Source organism: Dipodomys spectabilis, unplaced genomic scaffold (genome assembly GCF_019054845.1).
Source record: "Dipodomys spectabilis isolate Male_0828 unplaced genomic scaffold, ASM1905484v1 ptg000018l, whole genome shotgun sequence".
Taxonomy (NCBI): domain Eukaryota; kingdom Metazoa; phylum Chordata; class Mammalia; order Rodentia; family Heteromyidae; genus Dipodomys; species Dipodomys spectabilis.
Genome location: NW_024870695.1, coordinates 18,004,169 through 18,028,040, shown reverse-complemented (window position 1 = coordinate 18,028,040; position 23,872 = coordinate 18,004,169). Strand labels below are relative to the sequence as shown.

The 23,872-nt window shown below is 42.8% G+C and overlaps 1 protein-coding gene across 1 annotated transcript in view; it reads left to right on the top strand.

Annotated features, from left to right (window-relative positions):
* Positions 1 to 8,501: 8,501 nt before the first annotated feature.
* Positions 8,502 to 23,872, top strand: part of Ca10 (carbonic anhydrase 10) — a 454,098-nt gene continuing 438,727 nt past the window's right edge. Inside the window, exon 1 of the mRNA XM_042674000.1 lies at positions 8,502 to 8,562. Coding sequence (XP_042529934.1) covers positions 8,502 to 8,562 — 61 coding nt within the window. The remainder of the gene's footprint in view (positions 8,563 to 23,872) is intronic.

The window sequence follows — 23,872 nt, the reverse complement described above, 5'->3', positions numbered from 1 at the left end:
AATTTTTATTTGAAAACCTGGTGGAATTCTTCAAAGTCCACAACAAGTTTTGGGACGTAACAGCCATTTCCTGCTTGTAAAGAAACCATATGTGCTCCCTTGTTTACTGAACATTATATTAAGCTAAATACAAGACTCCAAATCATTGTGGTAACACCTCTAAAATTACCTAGCACTGCTTTCTGAAATGTGCTTGTACTTAGGGAGGAAATGGAGTTCATTCTGCTCATATTCTTTCCAATAGGAAAATGTAGTGAAAAGGTCAGCAATGCCAGTTTGTTTTCTGCTTCATGGCAGGAAAAGTGAGAAATAGCCACTAGAGATTCCTGATTTGGTATGAGAAACATTGGTGGTCTCAAAATGTAGAAACTGCAAATGGTATTTTCATAACTGGCCATTTAAATATGAATATCTGAATTGTTCAGGCATACTCCTTAAAAGAATAAGTTTTCCTAAAGAACCGTTAAGTTATAAGAGATCAGATCAAATATATTTTTGCTTGCAGTAGTTATTTCTTTCACCCTTTCAAGAGTAAATTCAGTACAAGGTAATGTCAACTCATAAGAGCCTTAAAAATGATATAAGACATTTTGAGCATTTACCTTAGCAAAATGAGAGTCATCACTCAGTGTTAAGTGTATGTGACATTAACAGCAAGTTGGTGTACTGCAGAACAACAAAAAAAAAAACCTCTTTATATTTTTGTAAGAATAGCCATAGTTATGTAACTTCTTTGGGTCTCAACTGTCATTTGCTTTGTCATAGAGTTTTATCTACGTATATCTCCCCTATTCTGCCTGGCAGGAGATTCTTTCTGTTTTAATGAGTTTCTGTCCTCTGCCTAGCAACAATCAGAGAACAAACTGAGAATTTTGAGGGTTTCCTGACACGGTAACTCAACTCTTGCTTCACTGAATCCTCAGAGTAGTATCTGGAAGAAAATCTGTGTTGCTGAAGTTGGAGACAAATTTGGAGATCCCATTTTTAGAAAAAAAAAGCAGCTATATTTCTACAACAGGATCATATTCTCTATCTTGATTTCGACAGTGGTTTTCTTTTAAAGCCTGAAAGCTTCACTACCCTTACTTATCGAAATCTACAGTGCTTCAAATGAAAAAAAAAGCTCTTATTACCCATAAGCATTGAATGATTGGTATTGGTAGGTTAAGCGTGGGGATTGTCTACCTTTCCCCAAAGTAGACTTCAGTGGTAAATGATGCACACTTTTGTGGCTCAGCTGTTGCAATGTGCTTCCTGGTAACAAAACAGAAAAGATGGTTTGGGTGCAAGGTTTTAAATAGTCAACAAATAATTTGGAAAACGGGATTCAAGTTTGAAGTCTCCCTCTGCTTCTGTCTCTTTGAATTGGACATATCAAGGGATCTCACTTGAGTTTCTAGTATCTTACCTAACATTTTAGGGTATTGAGTGATATTAGAAGTGAATGATAATGACAATTTGCCTTGTGAAGGTGAAAATGTGTTTGTGACTTTAAGTATCACTATTCCACAATACTGTGAAATATGTGAAATTTATGTAATCACCTAATCTCAATTTAAAAAAAAAGAAGAAAAGTGAGAGAAGGGGAGGTTAGGAGCAATGGGTAACAATGTTATTGGACACTTTGTTTTCATATACTGTTTTGTAGAATGGGAACTTCTTTGTATGACCACTTAAAGATAATAAATTTTTTTAAAGAAGTGAATGTGCACTAATGCAAAATTGGAATGTTCTGTAAACAATCTACCATCAAATCGATGGCAAAAAAATACAAGAAATGTGGGTCTGTTTAAATTAAAAATTAGCCTATTTGATTTTTCACCAACTATTTACAAGGCCTACAATTTTTATTTTTTATGACAAACAGGTCTTTTGTAACATCTGACTTCAGGAATGTAGATATTGGCGAGAAGAAAAGTTTTTAACTGACTTCTAAAATAAAACCCAAATGTTTGACCAAAATGCCACAGTCTTAGTATGCATAATATCTTGGTCATTTTTTAGTCACCAATCTTGGAATGGAAACTAAGACAAAGAATTTTCAGAAATAAAACCCCTGAAACCTTATTTTAAAGAAGGTCCATTTTTTAGATATAATAATGCTGGCGCAAACTAACCTACTATCTATTCTATTGTCATGTTTGTTCTTGATGGTATGTGCCCATGTTGGCATCTGACAACCTTTGTTGAAAGAAACACATTCTATTCAGGAAATACTTTAATATCTCTACTTGGTAGACTTACTTATGGAGAAGAAAGTCACCTACCAATGCCTCTAATAATATATAAATGACTCACTATTGAAAAATATAAAGTCCATTACTATACAGATTGAAAAGAAGCAAGCTCTTTCACTTTCAATGATTTCACAAAAGGAGGCATTGATCTACACAAGGCATTCTTCGTGCCACCTAAAGCTACCTGTGGGAGACAGAAAAATTCCCTGTGGAAGATGTTCACATCCCAATCTCTAGGACATTGAAATGTGTTTTCTTGCATGGAAAAGGAAATTTACAAACGTCATTTGTTGTTATTACATTCGGACCTATTGAAAGCAATCCCAGATAATTTCTTTGTGTAATCACAACAAATCTCAGGTGGGAAGGAGCAAACCACAGACGCAGAAGGGGATGTAAGGAAGTGAAGAGGAAAGCAGAGGTGGAAGTGAAGCAATTTTGGGGGCATAAACCAAGGAATATAAACAGCCTCTGGGGGGCCTGGACAAGGCAAAGAGCAACCTACCCTGTGGGCTACCGAAACAATGTGGGCATTCCTTTCCCATCTCTCATGGAGTCCCTTCCCAGTTCCTTGCTGCTCTAAGCACACAATCACTATTCACCTTTCAGTCTGTACATTAGTATGTTTTCTCTATAACAGCAATCTGTTTAAAAATATATATAGCTTGTGCCAAAGTTAGGGCGCCTAACAGCTCGAATGTTTGTGTTACTTTTTGTGGGACCACTAGGGTTAGGGAAGTATTAGTTTTCCTGTAGGGGTTAGGGTTAAGGTGAGGAAAAGGAAGATTTGGGGGTGGGAATGGCAACTTCTATTACAAAGGGCAATTGGAGTTAAAGATGGAATGACCGAAAGGTAGAGTACTGTTGGATACTATTAGTTATGGGGTATAATAAAGGCTAGGGTTGGGGTTAGGTCTCTGGACAGAGTTAGGGTTACTGCTCAGAAAATGATCAAGTTTAGGGTGAACCAGAAAGTAAATTTGTGAGTTAATAGTGCAACCAAAATTAGAATTTGTGTAAAATAGAACATTCATGTTAATTTAATGATTCAGTTATAATTATGACTAGGGTTATCATTAGTGTTCTGCTTATGGTTAAGGTTAGGAAAAAGAAAGTCTTCAAAGTCTCTTATAAATAGAATCTTCCTCCTCTTCCTCCTCCTCCTCCTCCTCCTCCTCCCCCCTCCCCCTCCCCCTCCCCTCCTCTTCTACTGCTGGGCTTGAACTAGGATCTCATGCTCTTGCATTGCACTTTTGCCCAAAGCCATTCTCTACCACTGGAGCCACAGCTCTACTTCTGTCTTTTGCTGGTTAATTGCAGATAATAAATTCTTACTTTTGTGTGTCCAATATGGTTTGAATTTTGATCTTCAGGACGTGGTACTATGACTCAAATGAGAAAGCATTTACCTTGGGCAAAAAGCTCCGGGTCAGTGCTCAGGCTCTGAGTTTAAGCCCCATGACTGGCACATGCCCACACTCCCAAACACACAAAACACCCTAATTGTCAATTTTCATCTTCAAATCTTAGCCTCCTGGGAATCTAGGATTATAGGTGTGACACATTAATGCCCAGTACCTCTTAGCTTTTTAATCTGCTCCTTTTAATGTGTAAGGACATAGGGGAAAAAAATGGTTCTCAGCAATCACTGAAGGCAGAAATGCAGACATCTCAATCTTGGATTCTCAGACCTGTAAGAAAGAAATTTCTATTATTTTACAAATTACCACCTCTAGTGTGAGTTTGTTGCTAGAAACTGAATCCAGGATGTCTTGCATGCTTAGCAGGTGTTCTTCCAGTTAGCTACATCTCCAGCCATAATTTAGTTTTTAAGATAGAATTCATTTTTAAGGTAGAATTACCTGGCCTCGAACTTGTGCTCTCCCTGTTCCCATTTACCTAGAAAGCCGTGCCCAAACATGCAAGGCTGTGGCATTTTGTTACAGTAACACACATGGACTAAAACAGGAAGGAAGTTACAATGATAAAATGATACAATTAATGCAATTGGGGCAATAATTTGTCCCACAGATACTGATCAATACATTCATAATGTTTTAATTAACTCATCCTCTCAAAAAGATTTTTAAAAACAGCGCAGAGGATAGATTAAAATTACTAGAGTGCTAAAGACAATTGGGCAGGCTGAAGAGGAGGAAATGAATTACTACTTTATTGGTATTCTTCGAGGAAAATGTATGATCTCTGCTTTTGGGAAGTAAGGATAATGCAATTTTCAATTACATCTGCACCTCATCTCAGCATTTTACCACAATGCTGGGTATATAAGACACTCAATGCCTTTTCAGAATTCATTAATACAGTAATCGAAAAGGTCCATCTATGTTATTAAAAATAAAAAATCAGGCAACCCTGACTGACACCTTGGCTTAGACTTTTGGAGAGAGCAGCCAAGAAGAGTATGGGAGGCAGGTCGCTGTCCGTGGTGCTGAATGCCCGCTAGGCTACATCTGTTCGTGTCTACTTTCAAGGCAGGAAGAGAGGGAGAGAAAAAAAAAACACGCCTCCATATGTTTCCCAAATAGGCTAATTCTCACTATCTCTGATTCTTCTGAACGTTTTCAAGTCTCCATGTCTTCCCCGCTGAGCCTCAAAGTTCTCTACGGACGAAGCCTGGATTCATTTCATCCGAGCCTACATTTTTAATGTGATGGCCACCTGGAGGCCCCTTGGCCGCCTTCATCTCAGAGAATAAATCCTTGGGCCACACCTCCTCATCAAAGTGTGGGCGAGTCTGCTGGCGGTCCTCCTTCCCTCCAGCCCCCAGCCTCAGGCAGCGGGGACTCCATCCAAAGCTCAGAGCTCACAGCAGTCAGCACAGCTCAGTCCGCTTGGAGGAAACTGCTACTCAAATCTCCTCCCTCCTTGGAGGTTCTTTATCCCCTCCCTTATTACTCAGTAAGAAAAACTCTCCCAGACACTTGGGGGGACGGGGGGGGGGAGTCTGTGAAGTCCGTGCAAGAATCAGGGAGCACGATCGTGTAAACTCCCGTGGCACCCATGCCTGGCCGCCCTGCAGACCAACTTCCTTCCTCCCCTACCTTTTCCGCCCTCAGGAGACCACGTCTCCTATTCAAATGGCTTCTGAACTTCCACAGGTTAAAGGTTCCAAACAATTCCCCACGGCTTGTGTGTGTGTGTCCATCCGCGCGTGTGCAAAATCGCCCAACGTCAAATCGGGACAAATGAGAAATCCAAAGTCTTTCCAGGGATTCCTTGCACTCTGGTCCTTTTCTTCAGCACCCCCTCCCTCCCTCCCCCCCCCAAAAATAGAAGAGGTAGGTGTGAGGCTTTTTCCCCCCCTTCTTTTTCTTTGCAAGCCACCACTGTCGAGATCCAAGCCCACGGAACCGATTGAGATTGGTTTTTGTTTTGTCTCGTTTTGTTGTTTTCCCCCCAGTCCCTCCAGTAGTTCCCAGCCCTTCCAGGCCAGAGCAGTCCCAGCCACAGCGTGTCTTTCCACTTCCATTTCGCCGGCGACCACCTTTTGCAGTCAGGCACCAAGTCCTTCATTTGGCTTGAGACCCAGCCCACCCTTCCCCTCCCTCCCCGCCTCCCCTGGCATCCTGGTGTGGACCACCCCTTCCCCTCCCCGGGGCTCCGGCTGTGCTTGGGTGGTGGGTGGGGCTCAGGCCGTCCTCTCCCCCCCCCTCCTCCAAACTCCCTGCCCTCTTCCCACGGGGGGGTGGCCTCGGAGAGAGAGAGCCCCGCGCGCAGGGCTTGGAGAGGGGAAGGCGGTGCGGCGCGCGCACGCTGGCTGGAGAAATCTTCCGTGGACGCTGCGGAGCGCCGCCGCCGCCGCCGCCGGCCGAGAGCATCCTGGGGCAACCACCAAAAAAACCACAAAAAAAAACCATAAAACAAAACAACGCCTGCCGAGCGCTAGAGCTGCCTGAAAGAAACACCAAGGGGCCGAAGGAGGAAAAAAAAAATTAACCAAGAAGGGAAACCCGTTCTCCGCTCCCCCTGCCTCCCCCGCTCCCCATCTCCTCCCCTCTAAGGTCCGCGTTTCCAATCGCCTCCATCCTCCCCGAGCTACTTAAGACGCGCAGCCGCTACGGTTGGCATCCGGACTTTTAGAATAATAATAATAATAACCCCTGTGTCTCTCCACCCCCCCCCCCCTCCGCTTTTGGAAGAGGGGCGGTGAGGGACTTGCAAGACAAGAGTTGCACTCCTGCAGAGAACTCTGGGGTAAGTAGTGTCCTGGCACTGAAGCAGGAAGGGGAATGAGGTGGTGATGGGGAGGGGGGGGGAACCAAAGAGAGAGGGGGGGAAGAGGAAATGAATGATGCAAATAAAAATAAAATCCGCAGCAGAGAGCGCGTGCTGCGTAGCTCTCCCTGCAGGAGTCCCGTGCCCAAGTTCTTTCTGAGAGAGAGAGACAGAGAGAGAGAGAGAGAGAGAGAGGAGAGAGAGAGAGAGAGAGAGAGAGAGAGAGAGAGAGAGAGAGAGAGAGAGAGAGAGAGAGAGAGACTCTCAAAGATTCTGGAGGAGACCCGAAGGTAGCCGAGGAGGCGGGGGGGGGGGGGGTGCAGCCCGCAAAGGCCGCCCCGGCTGAGCCACCCCCATCCCCACCCCTCCTTACCCCTGAGCAGGGACGGCGGCCTGAAGCTCCCAAGCCAGCCCAGCCTTCCCCTTCCTCCTGAAGGCAGGGTTAGACTTCTCCTCCCCGGCCTGCCCAGACCGGTGCCTCCGCCTCCCCTCCCCCTCCCACCCCAGCCCTACCCGGGGTGTCCGGCCGCCCAGGCTGACGCTGGGATTCCTGGAGGCGGCAAGGATGTTCACCTGGCCCAGCCTCCCTCCTCTTCCTCCTCCTCTCTCCTCCCCCCCCTCCTCCTCCCCCCTCTCGCTTTCCCACCTGCCCTCCTCTCTCTCTCCTCCCCTCCTCCCTTTCCTCCTCCTCCCCTTCCTCTCTCCTCCCCCTCCTCCTCTTCCTCCTCCTCCTCTCTGGCTCGGGAAGCGTCGGGATCCGTAGGCAAGGAAATAACGACCCCTGCAGTTGCATTGCGGGAAAAGGGGAAAAAAAAAATCCCGGCGCCGCCGCTAGTTGCGGGCGATGGAAGCGAGGCCACTGGAGGTTCCGGGGAGCCCAGGAAAATAACCGAGCAGCAGACAGCACGCGCGCGGGCGACCGCGGGGAGCGCGCCCTCCCCTTCCCCTCCCCGCCCCTCCCCAGCGGGGCCCCGCCGGGCTCGGCGTCGGGGCAGCGCGCGCCGCGCTCCCCGCCCCCCACCCCCCCAGCCCAGCCCCGCGCCCCGCGCCCCGCGCCCGCCCCTCCCTCCCCAGCTCCGAGGCGCCGCGGGGCTGCGCGCGCGGACGCGGGGAGCCGGGAGGGTCGGCGGCCCGCGCGTGCTCGGGCGGTAACCTCTCTCTTCTCTTCTTCTCTTCCTCTCCCCCTGTCCGTGTGTGTGTGTGTGTGTGTGTGTGTGTGTGTGTGTGTGTGTGTGTGCGTGTGTGCACGGCGTGCCTGCTCCTCCTTCCCGCGCCACCCCCAGAAGCCGGGAGGAGAACGCCTCTCCCCCCCCCCCCCTCCTCCTCCAGCCGAGCCCAGCCGCAGCCAAACCCCCGGACCATGCCCCGGTGAGGGGGGGCGGACTTCGAAGGCAACTTGTCACCGACCGCCAGAGCCTTCAACTCCCGCGGGTCTCCGGGAACACCCCCCCCCCACAGCACGGCACCAGCCCGGCGGGGGGGGCGATCGTCTATGTCTTCTTGGGGCGCCAGGCGGATCGGGGTCCCGGTGGTACTGGCAGAGTCCGGCTCCGGTGGTGGTGGCTTCAGGTGGCTGCTGCCTTCGCCACCACCTCCTCCTCCGCTGTTAGCGCCGTCTCCTCCGCCGCCGCCGCCGTTGCTTCTTCGTCTTCTGCTGCTGCTGCTGCCCGGAGCCGAGGCGCGCGAGCCCGGCGACCTCGGAGGCGGAGAGGCACCGGACATGTGTCAGCACATCTGGGGCGCACAACCGTCGAGCCCGAGGGGAGATTTGCTGGAACACTTCGAACTGCGATATTGATCTCGCGGGGAAGGCGTCGGTCCCCGGTCCCCGGCTGGCTGTCGGGTGGGGAGAGTGTGCGCTCGCTTGGGAGTGTGTGTGTGTGTGTAGTGTGTGTGCGCGCGCGTGCGTGTATGTGTGTGTGTGTGTGTGTGTGTGTGTGTGTGGTGTGTGCCGGGTCGGGCTCCCCCCCCCCACTCCTTCCCCCTTGTTTTCCCGTCGAGTGATGCACTTGGAATGAGAATCAGAGGATGGAAATAGTCTGGGAGGTGCTTTTTCTTCTTCAAGCCAATTTCATCGTCTGCATATCAGGTATGGGACATGCTGGAGGCTCGGGCGGGTCGGGTTGTGTTGAATGTTAGGAACAATCCGTGTGTGTGTGTGTGTGTGTGTGTGTGTGTGTCTCAGGGGAAAGGAGGGGGGTTGTTGTGGGTTGGTATAGGGCTAGAAGTAAGGGAGTGCTACAGACTCGGTTTCTGTGTGATGTCTTTAGAATGGAAAAAAAAACAACTAAACCCAAGGTGTGTGTGTGTGTGTGTGTGTGTGTGTGTGTGTGTGTGTGTGTGTGTGTGTGTGGTGTTGGAGTCTTGGAAGGGAGAAAGCAGAAGAAATGGGGGCATGAAAAAAAAAAAAGGAAGAGGCAGATGGGTGTTGATTTTCAACTGCTTCTGGCTGAGAACTCTGGCGCCGAAATCTGAGCCCTGGCAACCTCCACCTCCCCATTCCCATCCCCACCCCCTCTCCCCAACCCCCCCATTCCCTGGCTTTCAAAGTTCCCAAACTCCTGGTGCTTTCAGAGATAGCAAAAAGGACGCAGATCCTTGCCTTGGCCTCTAGGCACTTTTAAGGGGGGGGGGGGTGGGGAGGGAAGGGAGGGAGGAAAAGAGGGGGAGATGTCGGATTGGGGAGTACCAGCTGGGATTTAGAGAGATGTAGGAGCCCTCCATGCTTTCCTTAAACCCAGTTAGGATGCACTAGCATGGTTGGGGGAGAAAAAAAAGAACTGATGGCAATGCCTCCATCCCCCAAATAACCGGGAAAGACCATAGGAAAACAACCGAGTAGTAGCACTAATACCACTTTAAATCTTGGTCCTTCTTAGTTCCCAGTGGCAAAGATGTGCTGGCTCAGAGACTCTGGTCTCTGTGCTACTTGAGCTTAGCCTGTGGTTTTTAGAAGCAAATGAGAACCCAAGGTGTCTTGTCGAGGTGAATGAGGTAGAGCTTGCGTGTAGTGTGCCAAGGTATGCGTTGGGAGGCATTCTGATTTCTGAGCAGAGTCCTTGTTGGTGCAGGAAATTGAGCATGGGAGGCGCAGTGAGGAAAAGCCCCAGGACCTGCAGCAGTATTCCCCAGTCCCGTGGCTCCTCCCACTGAGCAGAGCCCTCCCCATCTGGCTTCACACCTGCCATTTAAGTATCCAGAGTGAAGCCTATTCACAGTGCTCCCTTCCTTCTGCATTCCCTCTGCAGAATTGGGGACTGAGCCAACTTCCCATGAAGTCACCAGAGGAGAAGCGCAGGAACCTTGCTCCTGAGAGCAGACATGTTTGAGCAGCCTTGGAATTGAAGGAAAGGCTTTCTGCCTCTCCTCTTTTCAGTTCTGCCAAAACTCCATCTCATAAGCTAAATGTGATTCTGAATATTCAAAAAACAAGACAAGACAAAAAAAAAAACTTTTGGGACCCTTCACCTGAGCCCAGATCTAAATAAACATCATTGTTTAGTTTCAGTTCTTGCCTCATAAGGCAGGAATAAAAAAAAATCTGTTACCAGAAATCAACATTTGGATCTTGGCCACCTAAGAAATGTGCTTCTGTAATACTTTAGTGAGTTATGTTGTTCACCTGGCAGACAAGAAAAGATGTCCTGGGGTCATCCCAACTCCTGTAGTGGGAACTCTCAAGTCACCTGTAAGGGTTTGTATCAGTCATCTATCTATGACACTGTTCACACCTTTCCCTTCTTTCTCTTGTTCTAGAATTGTTCACTAGGTATAAACTAGCCCTTCTCTTTGTCTCTCCATCACCATAAATAATGATCAAATCAGACAAGCCATCTGAGTTCCTGTAAGACTGACAAAGGGCTCTGGATTTCCCTCAGCATCCTCTTTTTCCCTAGCCCATACTCGGTATTTTGTCAGGTAGTGATGTAGGCAAACAAGCTGAAAGTCTCTCCTTAGCTCCCAACAGGCCATGAGTGGATTATCTATCATAGTTGTATTTGATTTGGTGTCTTGGCAACTAAATTATTCAAATAGAAACATTAGGAGGAGGTTATATCCAACCCAGGAGGAGTGCTGTGGAGTATGTGGCTTTTCACAGGTATTTACCCAATAATCATCATTGCTGTGTAATGAGAGGATAACAGTGTAAGCAAAATTGCAAGCTATTAGCTACACACACGGAAAACTAGGTTAGCATTCCCAGTGCCTAGTGGGGAATCTGCATTAATTTGCACTTGATGAAGATATGTAGCCAATGATGAAATGTTATGTACTTCGTATTTACATATCCATAAACTTAACTTCAAAGGGACCATTCTTTTTCGGTGGCAAAGGTGGTCTCTTCCTCTTCTACACAGAGCTACTCATTCAGTGATGCCCCTGCATGTCAGAGTTATGATTAGTAATATAATCATGATTCATAATTGCCACAGACTGTGGGAATCTGGATTCCTTTCCCTACTCCTCTGACAGCTTTAGGATGGATAGGAATGCAGTGCATTAGGGTTGAATAATTATGCCTCAGAGAGAAGTTGGTGGGTTTTTCATTTCTGTATCTATGATTTGCAGTTTTAATTTACTCAACGGCTGAGCTTCACCAAAAGAAGCATAAACCTACGAGCATAGAATCTACTATATAAGTTTAAAATATTATTTTTAAAAAAGCTCTTTTTTACCATCATGGCATGAGTTATTCTGACCAATAAATGGGTGCTAATTCCTGTTGAATTACTAGACACGGATGATGGGTGCATTGGTAGTGTGGACTTCATCACAGATGAATATAAAGCTGAGGGAGACAGCAAGAATCTGCAGTGTAAACATTTTGCAAACCGGAAATGTTGGTTGGAGTTTGGACCTATGGAGGGAATTCTAGTTGCTTTTAGGATCACTGTGGAGCATTGGAGCTTGGTGTTTCCTTAACCAAAGGTGGTAACCCCACCTTCCTTTCAATCTTATCTAAAAGTATACCCAGGAATTTTCTCCCTGTGTCTATTTAGATCTATTGCTTAGAGTACAGATAGTGGTATTTGGTATACTTGATGGCTCTGTAATTGTAATTTGGTTGGCAAATGGGATCGGAGGTCTACCTGGCCAGGATTAGGTAGCTGGTGAGAAAGCATGTGTGTGTTCCATCTGAAAGATCATATGTATTTGGGCTACTTAATGACAACACAGCAAGACTACAGAGGAAATGTCATGGTCTGGAGATTCTTCTGTCTCCATATTAAACAGAGCTCTCATTTTACTGGAAAGAGAGAGAGAGAAAGAGAGAGACAGAGACAGAGAGAGAAACAGAGAGAGACAGAGAGACAGAGAGAGACAGAGAGACAGAGAGTGTTTGTAAGAGCTGATGCTCTACAAAAGCAGCTCAGATCAGTGAGAATGAATGCTTAGCAGCACAAGAGAGGGGGAAGAGGGCAGAGGGAGGGAGGAAGAGAGAGAATCTCCTGATCAAAGACAGCTGCCTGACATAATTCCTGCAGTGTACTCCATTTCCCTTCATATGTAACTCTACCTGCTTGTGAGTTTATTTATAATAGTAGCAACAATAATTTGAGTTATGCCACATTTGAATATATTTTGAATATATTTCAGATATTTTAATGTGTCTCCTCTTAGAATTTGTGGGATACTTTTATTGACTAGACAGAGGTTTTGTCTGAAGGATTCACAGTCAAGTGTAACTGAGGAAAAATTCACTATCATTTGTGTTTTGGCTCAGGAATTTTCTTTTTCTTCTGGTCCTAGGGCTTGAATTCATGGCCTGGGCACTGTCCCTGAGACTCTTTGTACTCAAGGCTAGAGCTCTATCACTTGAGCAACAGCACAACTTCTGGCTTTTTTGATATAGTCTATTGGAGATAAGAGTCTCACAGACTTTTCTTCCTGGACTGTCTTTGAACCACAATCCTCAGATCTCAGCCTCCTGAGTAGTTAGGATGACAGGTGTGAGCTACTGGTACCCAGTTGGTTCAGAAATTTTTTCCCCCAAATGTAGTTATTTTATTAATTAATCAATTTTGATGTCTCTAATTGAAAAAAATCAGTTGAGTTCAATGGATGTACATATTAAAAGAAGTTGAGAATGGAAGTCTAAGGTGATGATAGTATAAAGCTAGATAAGGTAGCACGTGAGTTGTACACATAACTGTCCATCATACAGGTGAAACTATGACCCAGAACCCTGGGACCAGCATCTTCTATTAACAAAGAACATTTAGTTCATTCTTTTCTGAATCTAAAAGTGAAAATGGCTTAATTTCAGTTCCTTTATGTGTATGCATTCACACATCCGTTATCTGGATTAAATTAGATAATACAGGTAGAGATTTTTTTTTTTTTTTTTTGCTTAACAGTGTCTAGGCATAGTAAGTATTCAATAATATCAACTGTATTTATTTCCTCCAATCTGATTTAGTTTTGGTTCATGGTAGAATAGAGCTTTACATTATCCCATAACAGCTGGTCTAAACCCAAATAGCAAGGCCTGGAGGTATTGCTCAAGTGGAAAGTCTTGATTAGCAAGCACGAAGCCCTGACTTTAACACCCTTAGTACTGCCAAAGAAATGCAAGAAGAATCACAAGCACAGATAGGTCTTAGAACATTGAGCGTGAACTCTGCTTTAAAAGGGGCTTTGGCTTAAAGTTTTGAAATGCTCGTTGGTTTTCCTTCTTAAGTTATAACAGTAGCATTAGACTTTGGTGTATTATTATGAAATTCAACCCATTTTATCCTTATGAATATTGAGATGAAGCTTGGAAAGTTTAATAAGTCATCATGTAGCCATGTCATTACCCAGAGGATTAAATTTCTTCATCCTGCTTGAATAGAATAAATTTCAAAGTTTATTCAAGTTAGCAAGCTACATATTCAGTCCTTATGCGGGAAACAGAACACCCCATTGAACAAAACACTAGCCCCACCCAAAGAGACTACTTATCTGATTGTCTCATTAGCCATAAGGTTTTTTTTTTTCCTGACAAATGATTAATGAAAACATCAATTAGATAACTTCTAATACCACAGAAACTTCAATATGTACAAATCAGTATGAAGTTTCCAGTTGCCAAACTTTGGTTATAGAAATAGGCCTCAAGCACCACAGTACAATATTGATCCTAATTTAAAAAGAAGAAAATCTCAAGAAAACAACAAAAACAAACCCTCAATTCTCTTAAGTCTATTTTCTTTATAGCATGTGAGGAAAACTTTTTGTTCTTCTTTTCATCTTATCTTGGTCAGTTTCTAAAACAGTGTCAATCAAAATGGGCAAAGTTGATGACTCAAGGAGACTAGTCCTGGGAAGAAGGTGAAATTCAGGAACCTCTGTAATGAGGTGTAAGTCTTTCACCCCCAACTTTTGGTAGGTTTGCATTGTTTGAATTTTGGAAATTAACTGTACATGTTATGTAACAAAAATATCCTAGGTTAAAACTGTCACCTATTTATTTTGTATGTGACAACTTACAGTCCCAGGAACATGAGCATCATCTTAGATGAAATTTTCCAGACAGTGAGTCAAGAGTCTCCCAAGTAATATAAAATATCAGGGTAGAGGAGAGAAAGTCAGGGTGGAGAAACATTGCCAAGAAGAGGAGGAGCAAGAGGAGGAGGAGGAGCAAGAGGAGGAGCATGAGGAGGAGGGGGAGGGGGAGGGGGAGGGGGAGGGGGAGAGGGAGGGGAGGGGGAGGGGGAGGGGGAGGGGGAGGGAAGAAGAAGAGGAAGAAAGAAGAAGGGTTTGCTCAGCATCTGAAGAAGCCAGTATCTGACGCAACATCATATGACCTTAATGAATCGTTACATATTTGGGCCTGGAGTTTAGGTCAGAAAGAGAGACAGGTACCATAAATGTGTATGGTAGCAAGCCACTCTAGAAAGACTTCAGGTAGCAGAAGAGGTACCTTGTAGTTGATTTCTACCTTAATTACGTTTATGACACGGACAATCTCAATATCGCTGAGTCTCACTTGCCTTCTCTGTAAAGTGGAAATTACATTTCCTTTGCCTGATTTTATAGAATTGTTGCCAAGAGAGCATCAGAACCTGATTCTGAACATTCTTCGTATTCTGCAAATGCGAAGGATCAGTGCCTTTATTAGAATATATGATGATCTAGGCTCAAGATGTACTTATAAAAGCAAAGTTGAGAAATACACGTAATTCAGACTAAAGTAAAATATGTGAACAGTGCGCAGTTGCTAGGACATAACTAGGAAAATTGTAATCCTAGAGCATGATAGAAACAAAAGCTTAATTTTTTTAATACAGACCATATAATTCTCTACACAGGAGAATCTATACATGAAAAGAAAACAAGGGGATATTAGATTGTGTCAGATCTTGGGATGAAAGAGCTGGAGAAGAGCAAACATACAGGGAAGGAAAATGACTGAGTAGATGTAGGGTGAACCTGAAACATAAGGCTCACTGCAGAAGATACTGGAACATTGGAATGGAACCTTTTAGGAAGGTAGTGAAGGATCAAGGTGTCCTAATATGGGCCTGTTCTGTCTTCTTAAACCATGGATCTTTGCACTGAATTAGTAGATTGAACTGTTTAGTACTGGTTTGCAATTCTGACATAACATCTGGTCTTAATTGGTGCTAAATGTCTCCAACCACTGCTGTATTTTGCGTAGACTTTGCTTATTTGGGATCATACACAGTTGTTTTGTCTGGTGGGGGCAGCTTTCTAATCTGCAGTCTATATTCTAGAGATGATAACCCAAAAGATTGTTATTTCTTCGGGGTGATTAGGAAGGTAACAAAACATTATTTATAAAATGTACATAATCTGGAATACCTTAAAACTACTGGTTAAATTATATATATATATATATATATATTATATGATAGTAAGCATATTTATACAATATATGACAATCAGCAGTTATATATACTATATATAAAATAAGCATATATGTATTATATAAAACATATATAACAGAAAATATACATTATATAAACATTATATATTAGAAAAACATATATAGAGTAAGCATGGGATGTAGAATCAAGACAATCCCATATGAGGATTGTAATTTTGAATTAAATGAAGTAATGTAGTTCCTAATAGGGCTTTAGATTGACCATCTGCAAAATAAGGATTGGAGAAAAATGTTAGATCTATAGATCTATGATATTAGATCTATCATAGTGCTTGGCATGTAGTGATTGCTCAGTGAACTGAAGCTACTCCCATAAAATTATCATTATCTCTTCATCATCATCATCATCATCATCATCATCATCATCATCATCATCTTTGTGGTCATAATTGACACCAGTAATAACAATTGTTGTTGACTCTTGGACTAGTTCTTATACATGTCAATTGATCAGTCACATAACTATGTGCTAAGCACTGCAATCACAAAAGTGCACAGCACCTGGTTCTTAGGCTTGATAAGATAGGGCATAATGTGTGATAGAGATGTGCAAAAATATATGCTGGGGGGGGTACAAAGGAGTGATAAAGTGAACTATTTGGGGGCAGATGCCAGCTGAGAAGAGAAAGATTTATACAGAGGAAAACATTTGAACCTAGGCCAAGGATACGTTAAGACTGCAAAAATACCAGTGAAGGAATGGGGAGAAACCATGAAACAATAATAAAGTGTTTGAAAATGATAAGCTATGACAACACAAAATGTGGGGATGGATGGCGAAAGGGGCATATGGAAGAGATGGGTTGGAGTGGATGGCTGGGCTCAATAACCAAAATGATGGCCTAGAACCAATTTCAAGGTACTTTGAAGCCAAGATGAGAAGTTTAGACTTTAGCTTTTGGTTATGAGAAGCTATGGGCGGGGGATGGCCAAAGAAAATGATATAATTAAGTTTGTTTGCCATTTAGTAAGACACTTTCAGAATTTAATTATAAGAAGCTATAGAAAGCCAACTCTTTTCCTTCTTTTCATAGCAACATTTATTTTCTTTCTTTTTTCCTTCCTTTCTTTCTTTTTATCTTTTTCTTTCTTTCTTTTTTCCTTCCTTCCTTCCTTCCTTTCTTTCTTTCTTTCTTTCTTTCTTTCTTTCTTTCTTTCTTTCTTTCTTTCTTTCTTTCTTTCTATATTTATCTTTCCCTTTCTCCTTCCTTATTTCCTTCCCTCTTTCTTTCTTTTTGTAGTACTGAGGTTTGAATTTGTGCTTGCTAGTCAAGTGAACCACAGTTCCAGCTTTTTTATTCATTGGTTATTTTGGACAGATTCCATCTTTTTTTTTTTTTTCCTTTTCCCCTTAAGCTTTCGCCTGGACTGTGATTCTCCTATTTTATGCTTTCTACCCTAACTGGGATGACAAGTTCATACCACCACATCTAGCATCTCTCAACCAAATGGGGTCTCACAAACATTTTTTCTGGACTTAACTGGAAATGTCATGCTCCTGATCTCAGCATCCCACATAGCAGGAATGACAGGGTGCATACCACCATGCCTTCTAGCCTAGGCTGGCCTTGAACTGCCATCTTCCTGATTTCAGTGTATCAAATTGCAAGGATTATAGGTGGGAGTAAACATACCCAACTGCCAGCATTTCACAAAATTCATTTCTTAAAAAAATAAAAATCCTGGCCTACTAGATAAATACAGCCATAGTGGAATGAGCATATTCTGAATGACAGGCTGGATGAGAGGAGTCACTTTTAGCTTGCCTTTGGTCCTCACTTTGATCTTTGAGATTTGTTACTTTCATTTTAACAAAATGAAAGGGTCTTCAACTTTGTACTTTAATGATGATGATGATGATGAAGGCATCAAGAGAGATAAATGTGCCAAGTGTGCTTTGTATCATGTAGATTAATCATTGACCAAGTATTGTGCAACATAACACAGATGCTCGGAGTGGTACAGAGCATTTTTAGCACTTGTAGCTGTAATGCTCTGCACAACTATTACTACAATAGATTTTATCTTCATTTGGGAGATTGTGCTTATGGTATGCCAAATGACATACCCACAGTACCCTCTCAATGGTCCAGTTAAGATAGACAGAACGTAGAGACTGCTATGAAATATTTCCCTTTGTCTACATGATCATTGAACATTTATCAAGGGTGCCCAGCACTGGGGGAGGGGGCGGGGAGCGCCACAAACATGAATTAGACATTGAACTTTCTCTCAAGAGCTCATAATCTATTGTGCAAACAGTTCATAATCTATTGAGATGCCAGTATTTGTCTACAATCATAGAGGCAATAAAATGTAAGGAGTATGATAATGAACCTTGAGAGAGAGTATGTGTAAAGAGAAGGGTGGATGAGCGTCTTACTCATTTTGGGAACAGGAAGGGTGAAGAAAGGAAAGGAAGGGTCTTAGAGGATGCTTGGGCTGCATTTTGAAGGATGCTAAAGTGTTGTCAGAAAGTTCTGGGCTGGGGCTGGGAAGGTGGCTCAGTGGTAGAGCGCTTGCCTTGCATGCCTGAGGCCCTGGGTTCGATTCCTCGCACCACATAAGCAAAAAGAATAAAGCCGGAAGTGGTGCTGTGGCTCAAGTGGTAGAGCGCTAGCCTTGAGCTGAAGAGCTGAGGGACAGTGCCCAGGCCCAGAGTTCAGGCCCCATGACCGGCCCCCCCCCCCCAAAAAAAAGAAATTTCTGGGCTGATAAACTAGGAGGGGTGTGTTGGGGAGAGATAATGCTAGGCATTAACATCTGCAAAGGCACAGAGATTTGATGACACATGGTGAACTTGGTGGACAGTCAAGATGGTAGCAGCTAGAAAGTGGAGGGCAATGGACGAGGCAGAGATGGAAGAGTTTTTAGGAGTTGTGATTTCAGTGACAACTTGCATCTAATAATATCAGTAAAAACTGCCTTGTGCCTCTCTGAGCAAGAAAAGACTCCTGTTAAGGCCTAAAAAGGCATGGAGTTTATATCCTTCTCTTAGTCACGAAACAGTGGGGAGAAGTTTTGGGCTCTGTTCCAGCTGTGCTTTATTTAGCCAAGCTCACTGGTCATTTGTTGTCTCTGGTTCCAGGTGGCTTCCCAGAAGCTTTGGGGAAGAACTTGAATATAGATCACAGAGTTCCTTTATTGCTAGATATTTCTACTCTAGGAAAAGGCTAGAAACCTATTGGCTGACTCTCTGTTTTGCAACATGTCAATTATTGGTTTTTATATGTGTGTGTGTGTATACGTATATGTGTATGTATATATATATATATATATATATATACACATATATATATATATATATAATTTCATTGCTCATCTCAGGCAACCTTAAACAACTTTAAATGTCTTCCAGTATGTTGGATGAGGTGAAGGTCTGTCTTCTGGTAATAAGCAATGGTTTGGGATTACCTTCTCAACAAAGTCATAATCACTGTTTATTAGCAAGATTGGGCTGATGATGACGTAGTAAGTGTTTAGGTTCCATTACATTGACATTAAGGTGCTACCAAGCTGGCAATGAGTTAATTCTTGGTGGTTTATCAAGGAGACAGCCTACAAATACCTTTGCCTCCCGATCTGGGAGAGAGGACATTATTTTTTTCTTTTTCAGAGTAAAGGCAGAATTAATCTTTTAACTTTGTCCAATACTTTATGCCCAGTGGCTAAAGGGCTGGCAGAAGGAAATAAAGCCTGTGACTTTCGGGTGAGCTTTGCCGAGCCAAGTCCTACTGTCTTGCTGGCTTTGCAGCACATTTGGCAGCAGTAGCAGAGTTGGAATAAACACATTTACTGAAGGATATGAGTCAACACATTTCCCTTCCGCTTCTCTCTCCCCACCTCACACACACACTCAAGCTACCTTTTACCCTCAAGAAAAACAATCCTGATGGCAGCACTGGCTGGTGGAGCATAGGCCTGTCCTTCTCTATGAGGGTAGAATAATAATTTATACTCCATAGGACTCTTGAAAGGAAAGCAATGAAGTAACACAAATATGTTTTTTTTCTTGAGTGTTTAATGTGTTTATCCATTCATAGCACAAATGCTAATGAAGGATTGTTCTCTTCTGAGAGGAGTTCTGTATGAAGGAGATGAAAAAATGTGAACAAAGCAATGATGATCCTTGTCTTTGTTTCATATATATATATTCATATATATATATATATATAATATAGTTACATAGATGTATAGGTATATCATATGTACATGGCATACATAAGTATTGTAGTTTTTCTATTGGCCATCCCAGTACTTGGCAGTTTGAAGATGATCAATAATGAATGACTAAACTAATATACGGATAACAAGGGGCTATTTAGAAAATGTATTCGCTTCCAAAGAGTCTGAGAGATAAGAATTCTAGTATGAGGGAGATGAAGCAGACATCTCTGTCAGCTTCTGCTGCAGTGTAGGATTTGGGATGTGACAAGAGGTCAGAGAAAAAGGGAGCCATTCCAAGGAGCAGAATAGTTGATGGCTTTCTGTTTTCTTCTCAGACTCGAGCTGAATGTCTGGTAGACAAACCATTACTATCTGAGGCATTTACAGTTGCTCTGTGTGCTCTGACACTGCACTAAAGCTGGGAACTAGAACCATTAAGGATCAGTAGATTCAATGTTATTCCATTCTTTGTCATCCTATTAGAGGAGATTGCTTAGGATATGGTGTTTACCAGCTTGGGAGGATTCACTACTTTAGTAGCTTACTGTATTTTCCTTAGTATTAAGTAGAAAAGCTTCAGAAGAATAGCTTACTCCACCCTTTAATCTTTTTTTGAGGGGGGGGGATTCTTTTCTTTTTTATTGATATTGTAGAGTTGATATACAGAGGGGTTACAGTTACATGAATCAGGTAATGAGTCATGAATACAATTCTTTTTGAACACTGTCTCCCCTTCCATTGCTTTCTCCCAGTTTTTCTCTGCTGTCCCCAGCCACAAGATATGCAGTTCATTTTTCACATAGTGTCTAATGAGTACCACTGTTGTATTTATTCACCCTTGTGAGACCTTTTCTGTGCCCTCCCATACCCTCTCAAATACTAACAAACTAACAAACAAGACAGAAGGAAAAGAAAACAAAAACATGAACAATGGCAACTAAGAATGTCCCTTGTTTCCTTTTCTTGGAGTTCATTCCATAGAATATAATCTAATGTGATCATATGCGTATAGCTGTCGAACCTTTGTCAACCACTCCTATGCATAACCTCTTTTGGCCTCAATGTGTGAATACCAAGCAAAATCATGTTCATTGCAGCATTGTTTACCAGTCACTCTGGCTCAAATACCCATGGAATACAATATGAAGGGGAAAAGTCATTAGTTTTAGTATCTCTGGCAAGTTCCATCCCTGTTTGTCCACTATGGTCTCATGTGGCTTTTGAGTTTGTTTCAATGTAGTACCGTAGAGGTTAAATGAGAACCTTATGCAGTTTTAGAGTTTGCATGAAGCAGGCCATCCTGTGTTGTTAGATGTATTGAGCTAATTCATGAATGCATATTGCATTTATGCACTGGCTCTTTGGGTCAAATCATATATTTAAATGAGACTATAGATGCCAAGTGTTTTAGTGTCACTGACATGATTAATGCTGAAAATTACTAAATTTTAATGCCAAATATGCTACAAGAGTTATTAAAAGAAAAATTAGAGGGAAAAAATCTCATTCCTGATAGTTCAGATGTTATCTACCAATGCTTGTAACTGTATTTTTCTCACCCTTAAATATTTTGACTTTTATAAACTTCACATATGTCTTCAGTATTTTCCCGTGTGACTTCCTGGTTGTGGTAGTTCTGAAAAAATTCATGGATTCTGGGATAGACAACTCCCACACTCAGTGACACAAGACAACTAAGAGTTATTTATTTCTTATTCAGATGAATTGTACAATTGGCATCGGTGTGTGTGTGTGTGTGTGTGTGTGTGTGTGTGTGTGTGTGTGTAGGATATGCTACCATCAAGACTTGGTCTTTCCTAACTGGTCCAGGGCACCGACATCTGAAGATGGAGAAAAAAGTTAGTGTGGAGAGTCACAGGAAATGTCTTAATAGTCCAGGAGATGAAGAATAAGGACATCATTTTTTTGGGGGGGGGGGCGCTGGTTGTGGGGCCTGAACTCTGGGCCTGGGCGCTGTCCCTCAGCTCTTCAGCTCAAGGCTAGTGCTCTACCACTTGAGCCACAGCTCCACTTCCGGCTTTTTTCTTTTTTCTTATGTGGTGCTGAGGAATCAAACCCAGAGCCTCATGCACAAGGCAAGCACTCTACCACTGAGCCACCTTCCCAGCCCTAAGGACATAATTTCTGTTCAGCTATCTCTTATTGCAAAGGAGCTGGGGAAGTGTTGGCTAGCCATGTGCTAAGAAGCAAAGGGCAAGTGGATTTGTGAGCCAATAGCTAGTATCTGCCAACTTAAAGCTCATGGTCTTCTTGTTCAATCTGGTCAAATAAGGTGGTGTTTTCATATTTATCTTTTCCCTTATTTTGGAACCTTTATGTTGTTGTTTCTATACTATGTCATGTTGGCACCTGTTTGCATATGTACAGATAGCTATTGCTAATAAATTATTTCTCTAAATTTCAACAGAAATAACTAGCTGTAGACATGCTATCTAATCTTAATGTAATGGCTACTGAGTCACATCATATAAAGTTTTTTGATTACTTAAAAGGTCCTGGAAATAGGGCTGGGAAGGTGGCTCAGTGGTAGAGCGCTCGCCTTGCATGCTCAAGGCCCTGGGTTCGATTCCTCAGCACCACATAAGCAAAAAAGAAAAAAGCCGGAAGTGGCGCTGTGGCTCAAGTGGTAGAGCACTAGCCTTGAGCTGAAGAGCTGAGGGACAGTGCCCAGGCCCAGAGTTCAGGCCCCACGACCGGACCCAAAAAAAAAAAAAGGTCCGGGAAATATACTGGAATCCCTGGAGAGACTAAGCATGCATGTAGTAGCATAGTGATTAAATATTCACATACTCTTTCAAGATGTTCTGATACCCAAAATTATTAAAAAAATAACCCTGAATAGTCATGGAATTCAAGATATTATCTTGCTTTACAAGGTTAGATCAGAGACAGCAAACTGTAATTAAGAGCAAGTAAGTAACTCTTCTGGGACTTAAGAATAGCTTCTGAAGCATATTTTTTTTTACAAGTTATAAGGAGAAGATAATCAAGTGATAATGCTGAAAAATCACTAGAATCAATGTAAGGACTAGTCTGTGAAACAGGCTCATTACACTGCTTTGACTCTTGTTTTTCCCTTCTAAATAGATGTCTTGGTATTGACTATTAAGAGACCTTGGCCTAAAACTATCCAAGTTTTCTGTAGATGCTACACTTCTCTAGAATTTCAAAGGTTACAGCAGCAAGACTGAGAATACAGGAAGAACTTCTGAATGAACAGAGAAAGGTGGCCAGTGACTTTTTAGATGAACAAGCATGAGATGTGTTGTATTGTAAGAGAGTAGCCCAGACTCTGTAGAATGGTGACCAAAAAAACATCATGTATTGTCTTCTTCGAACAGTTCTGCTGGTCATCCTTGTATGGCCTTGAGAAATCACTTAGTCTCTCCACCTGAGCCTCAGTTGGCCCATTTGTAAAGTGGTGATAATAGCAACTATCTTTGAAGGTAAGGGGGATTGAAAGTTAACAGGTAGTATGGTATTTGGTATAGGAAATGAACTTGATAAATGGTAGGCATTGCTCTTCTTACAACAGGAGCTAAAAGGACAGAAGACACATTGGGCGAAATTAGGAAAGAATGCGGCAATATTGTGTAAAACATGGGGATTAAATGAGCCAAAACCTATGAGTGTTTAACGCAATGCTTCTACGGTAGTATGTAATCAGTTAAGGTTAGGTGGATTTGATTCACTTGGGGAGCTAGGATGTCTGGGGAATATTTTAAAAGGATTAAAAAGCAAGACAGTCATGTCTTTTCCTTCCTTAAGAGACAATTTTATATGGGTCTGGCTCGCATTTTTCTTTTTTTATTATTTTAATTCTATTGTGAAGGTGATGGGCAGAGGAGTTATAGTTTAGACACTAAGCGCCCGTAAGGTATCGAATACGTTTCTTGTCAAACTTGTTACCCACTCCCTCATTTTTCTCCCACTTTCTTTCCCCTGACAAACTCCCAATCTGCATAGATCATTTCCAACAGATTGTCTTCTGAGTGTCGCTGTTGCATCGGTTCTCCCTTTGTCCTTTTGTCTCACTATTTTGTTGTTCCCCTTCCCTCCCTGATTCAGATAAACATATACACAATACCTAGGGCACCAAAATCAAATACAGGGATGGGATAAATCATAAGGGGAAAACCACAAAAGAAAAAAGAAATGACCTACTACATTCAAAACAACAACAACAAAGAAAAACCTCTTATTTCTATGTCTTGGAGTACATTTCACTTAGCATCATTTTATATGGTCATATATACATAGCTATTGAGCTATTCTGCTCATCTGCTAAGATTATCCTAGATACATACTAATTATTACA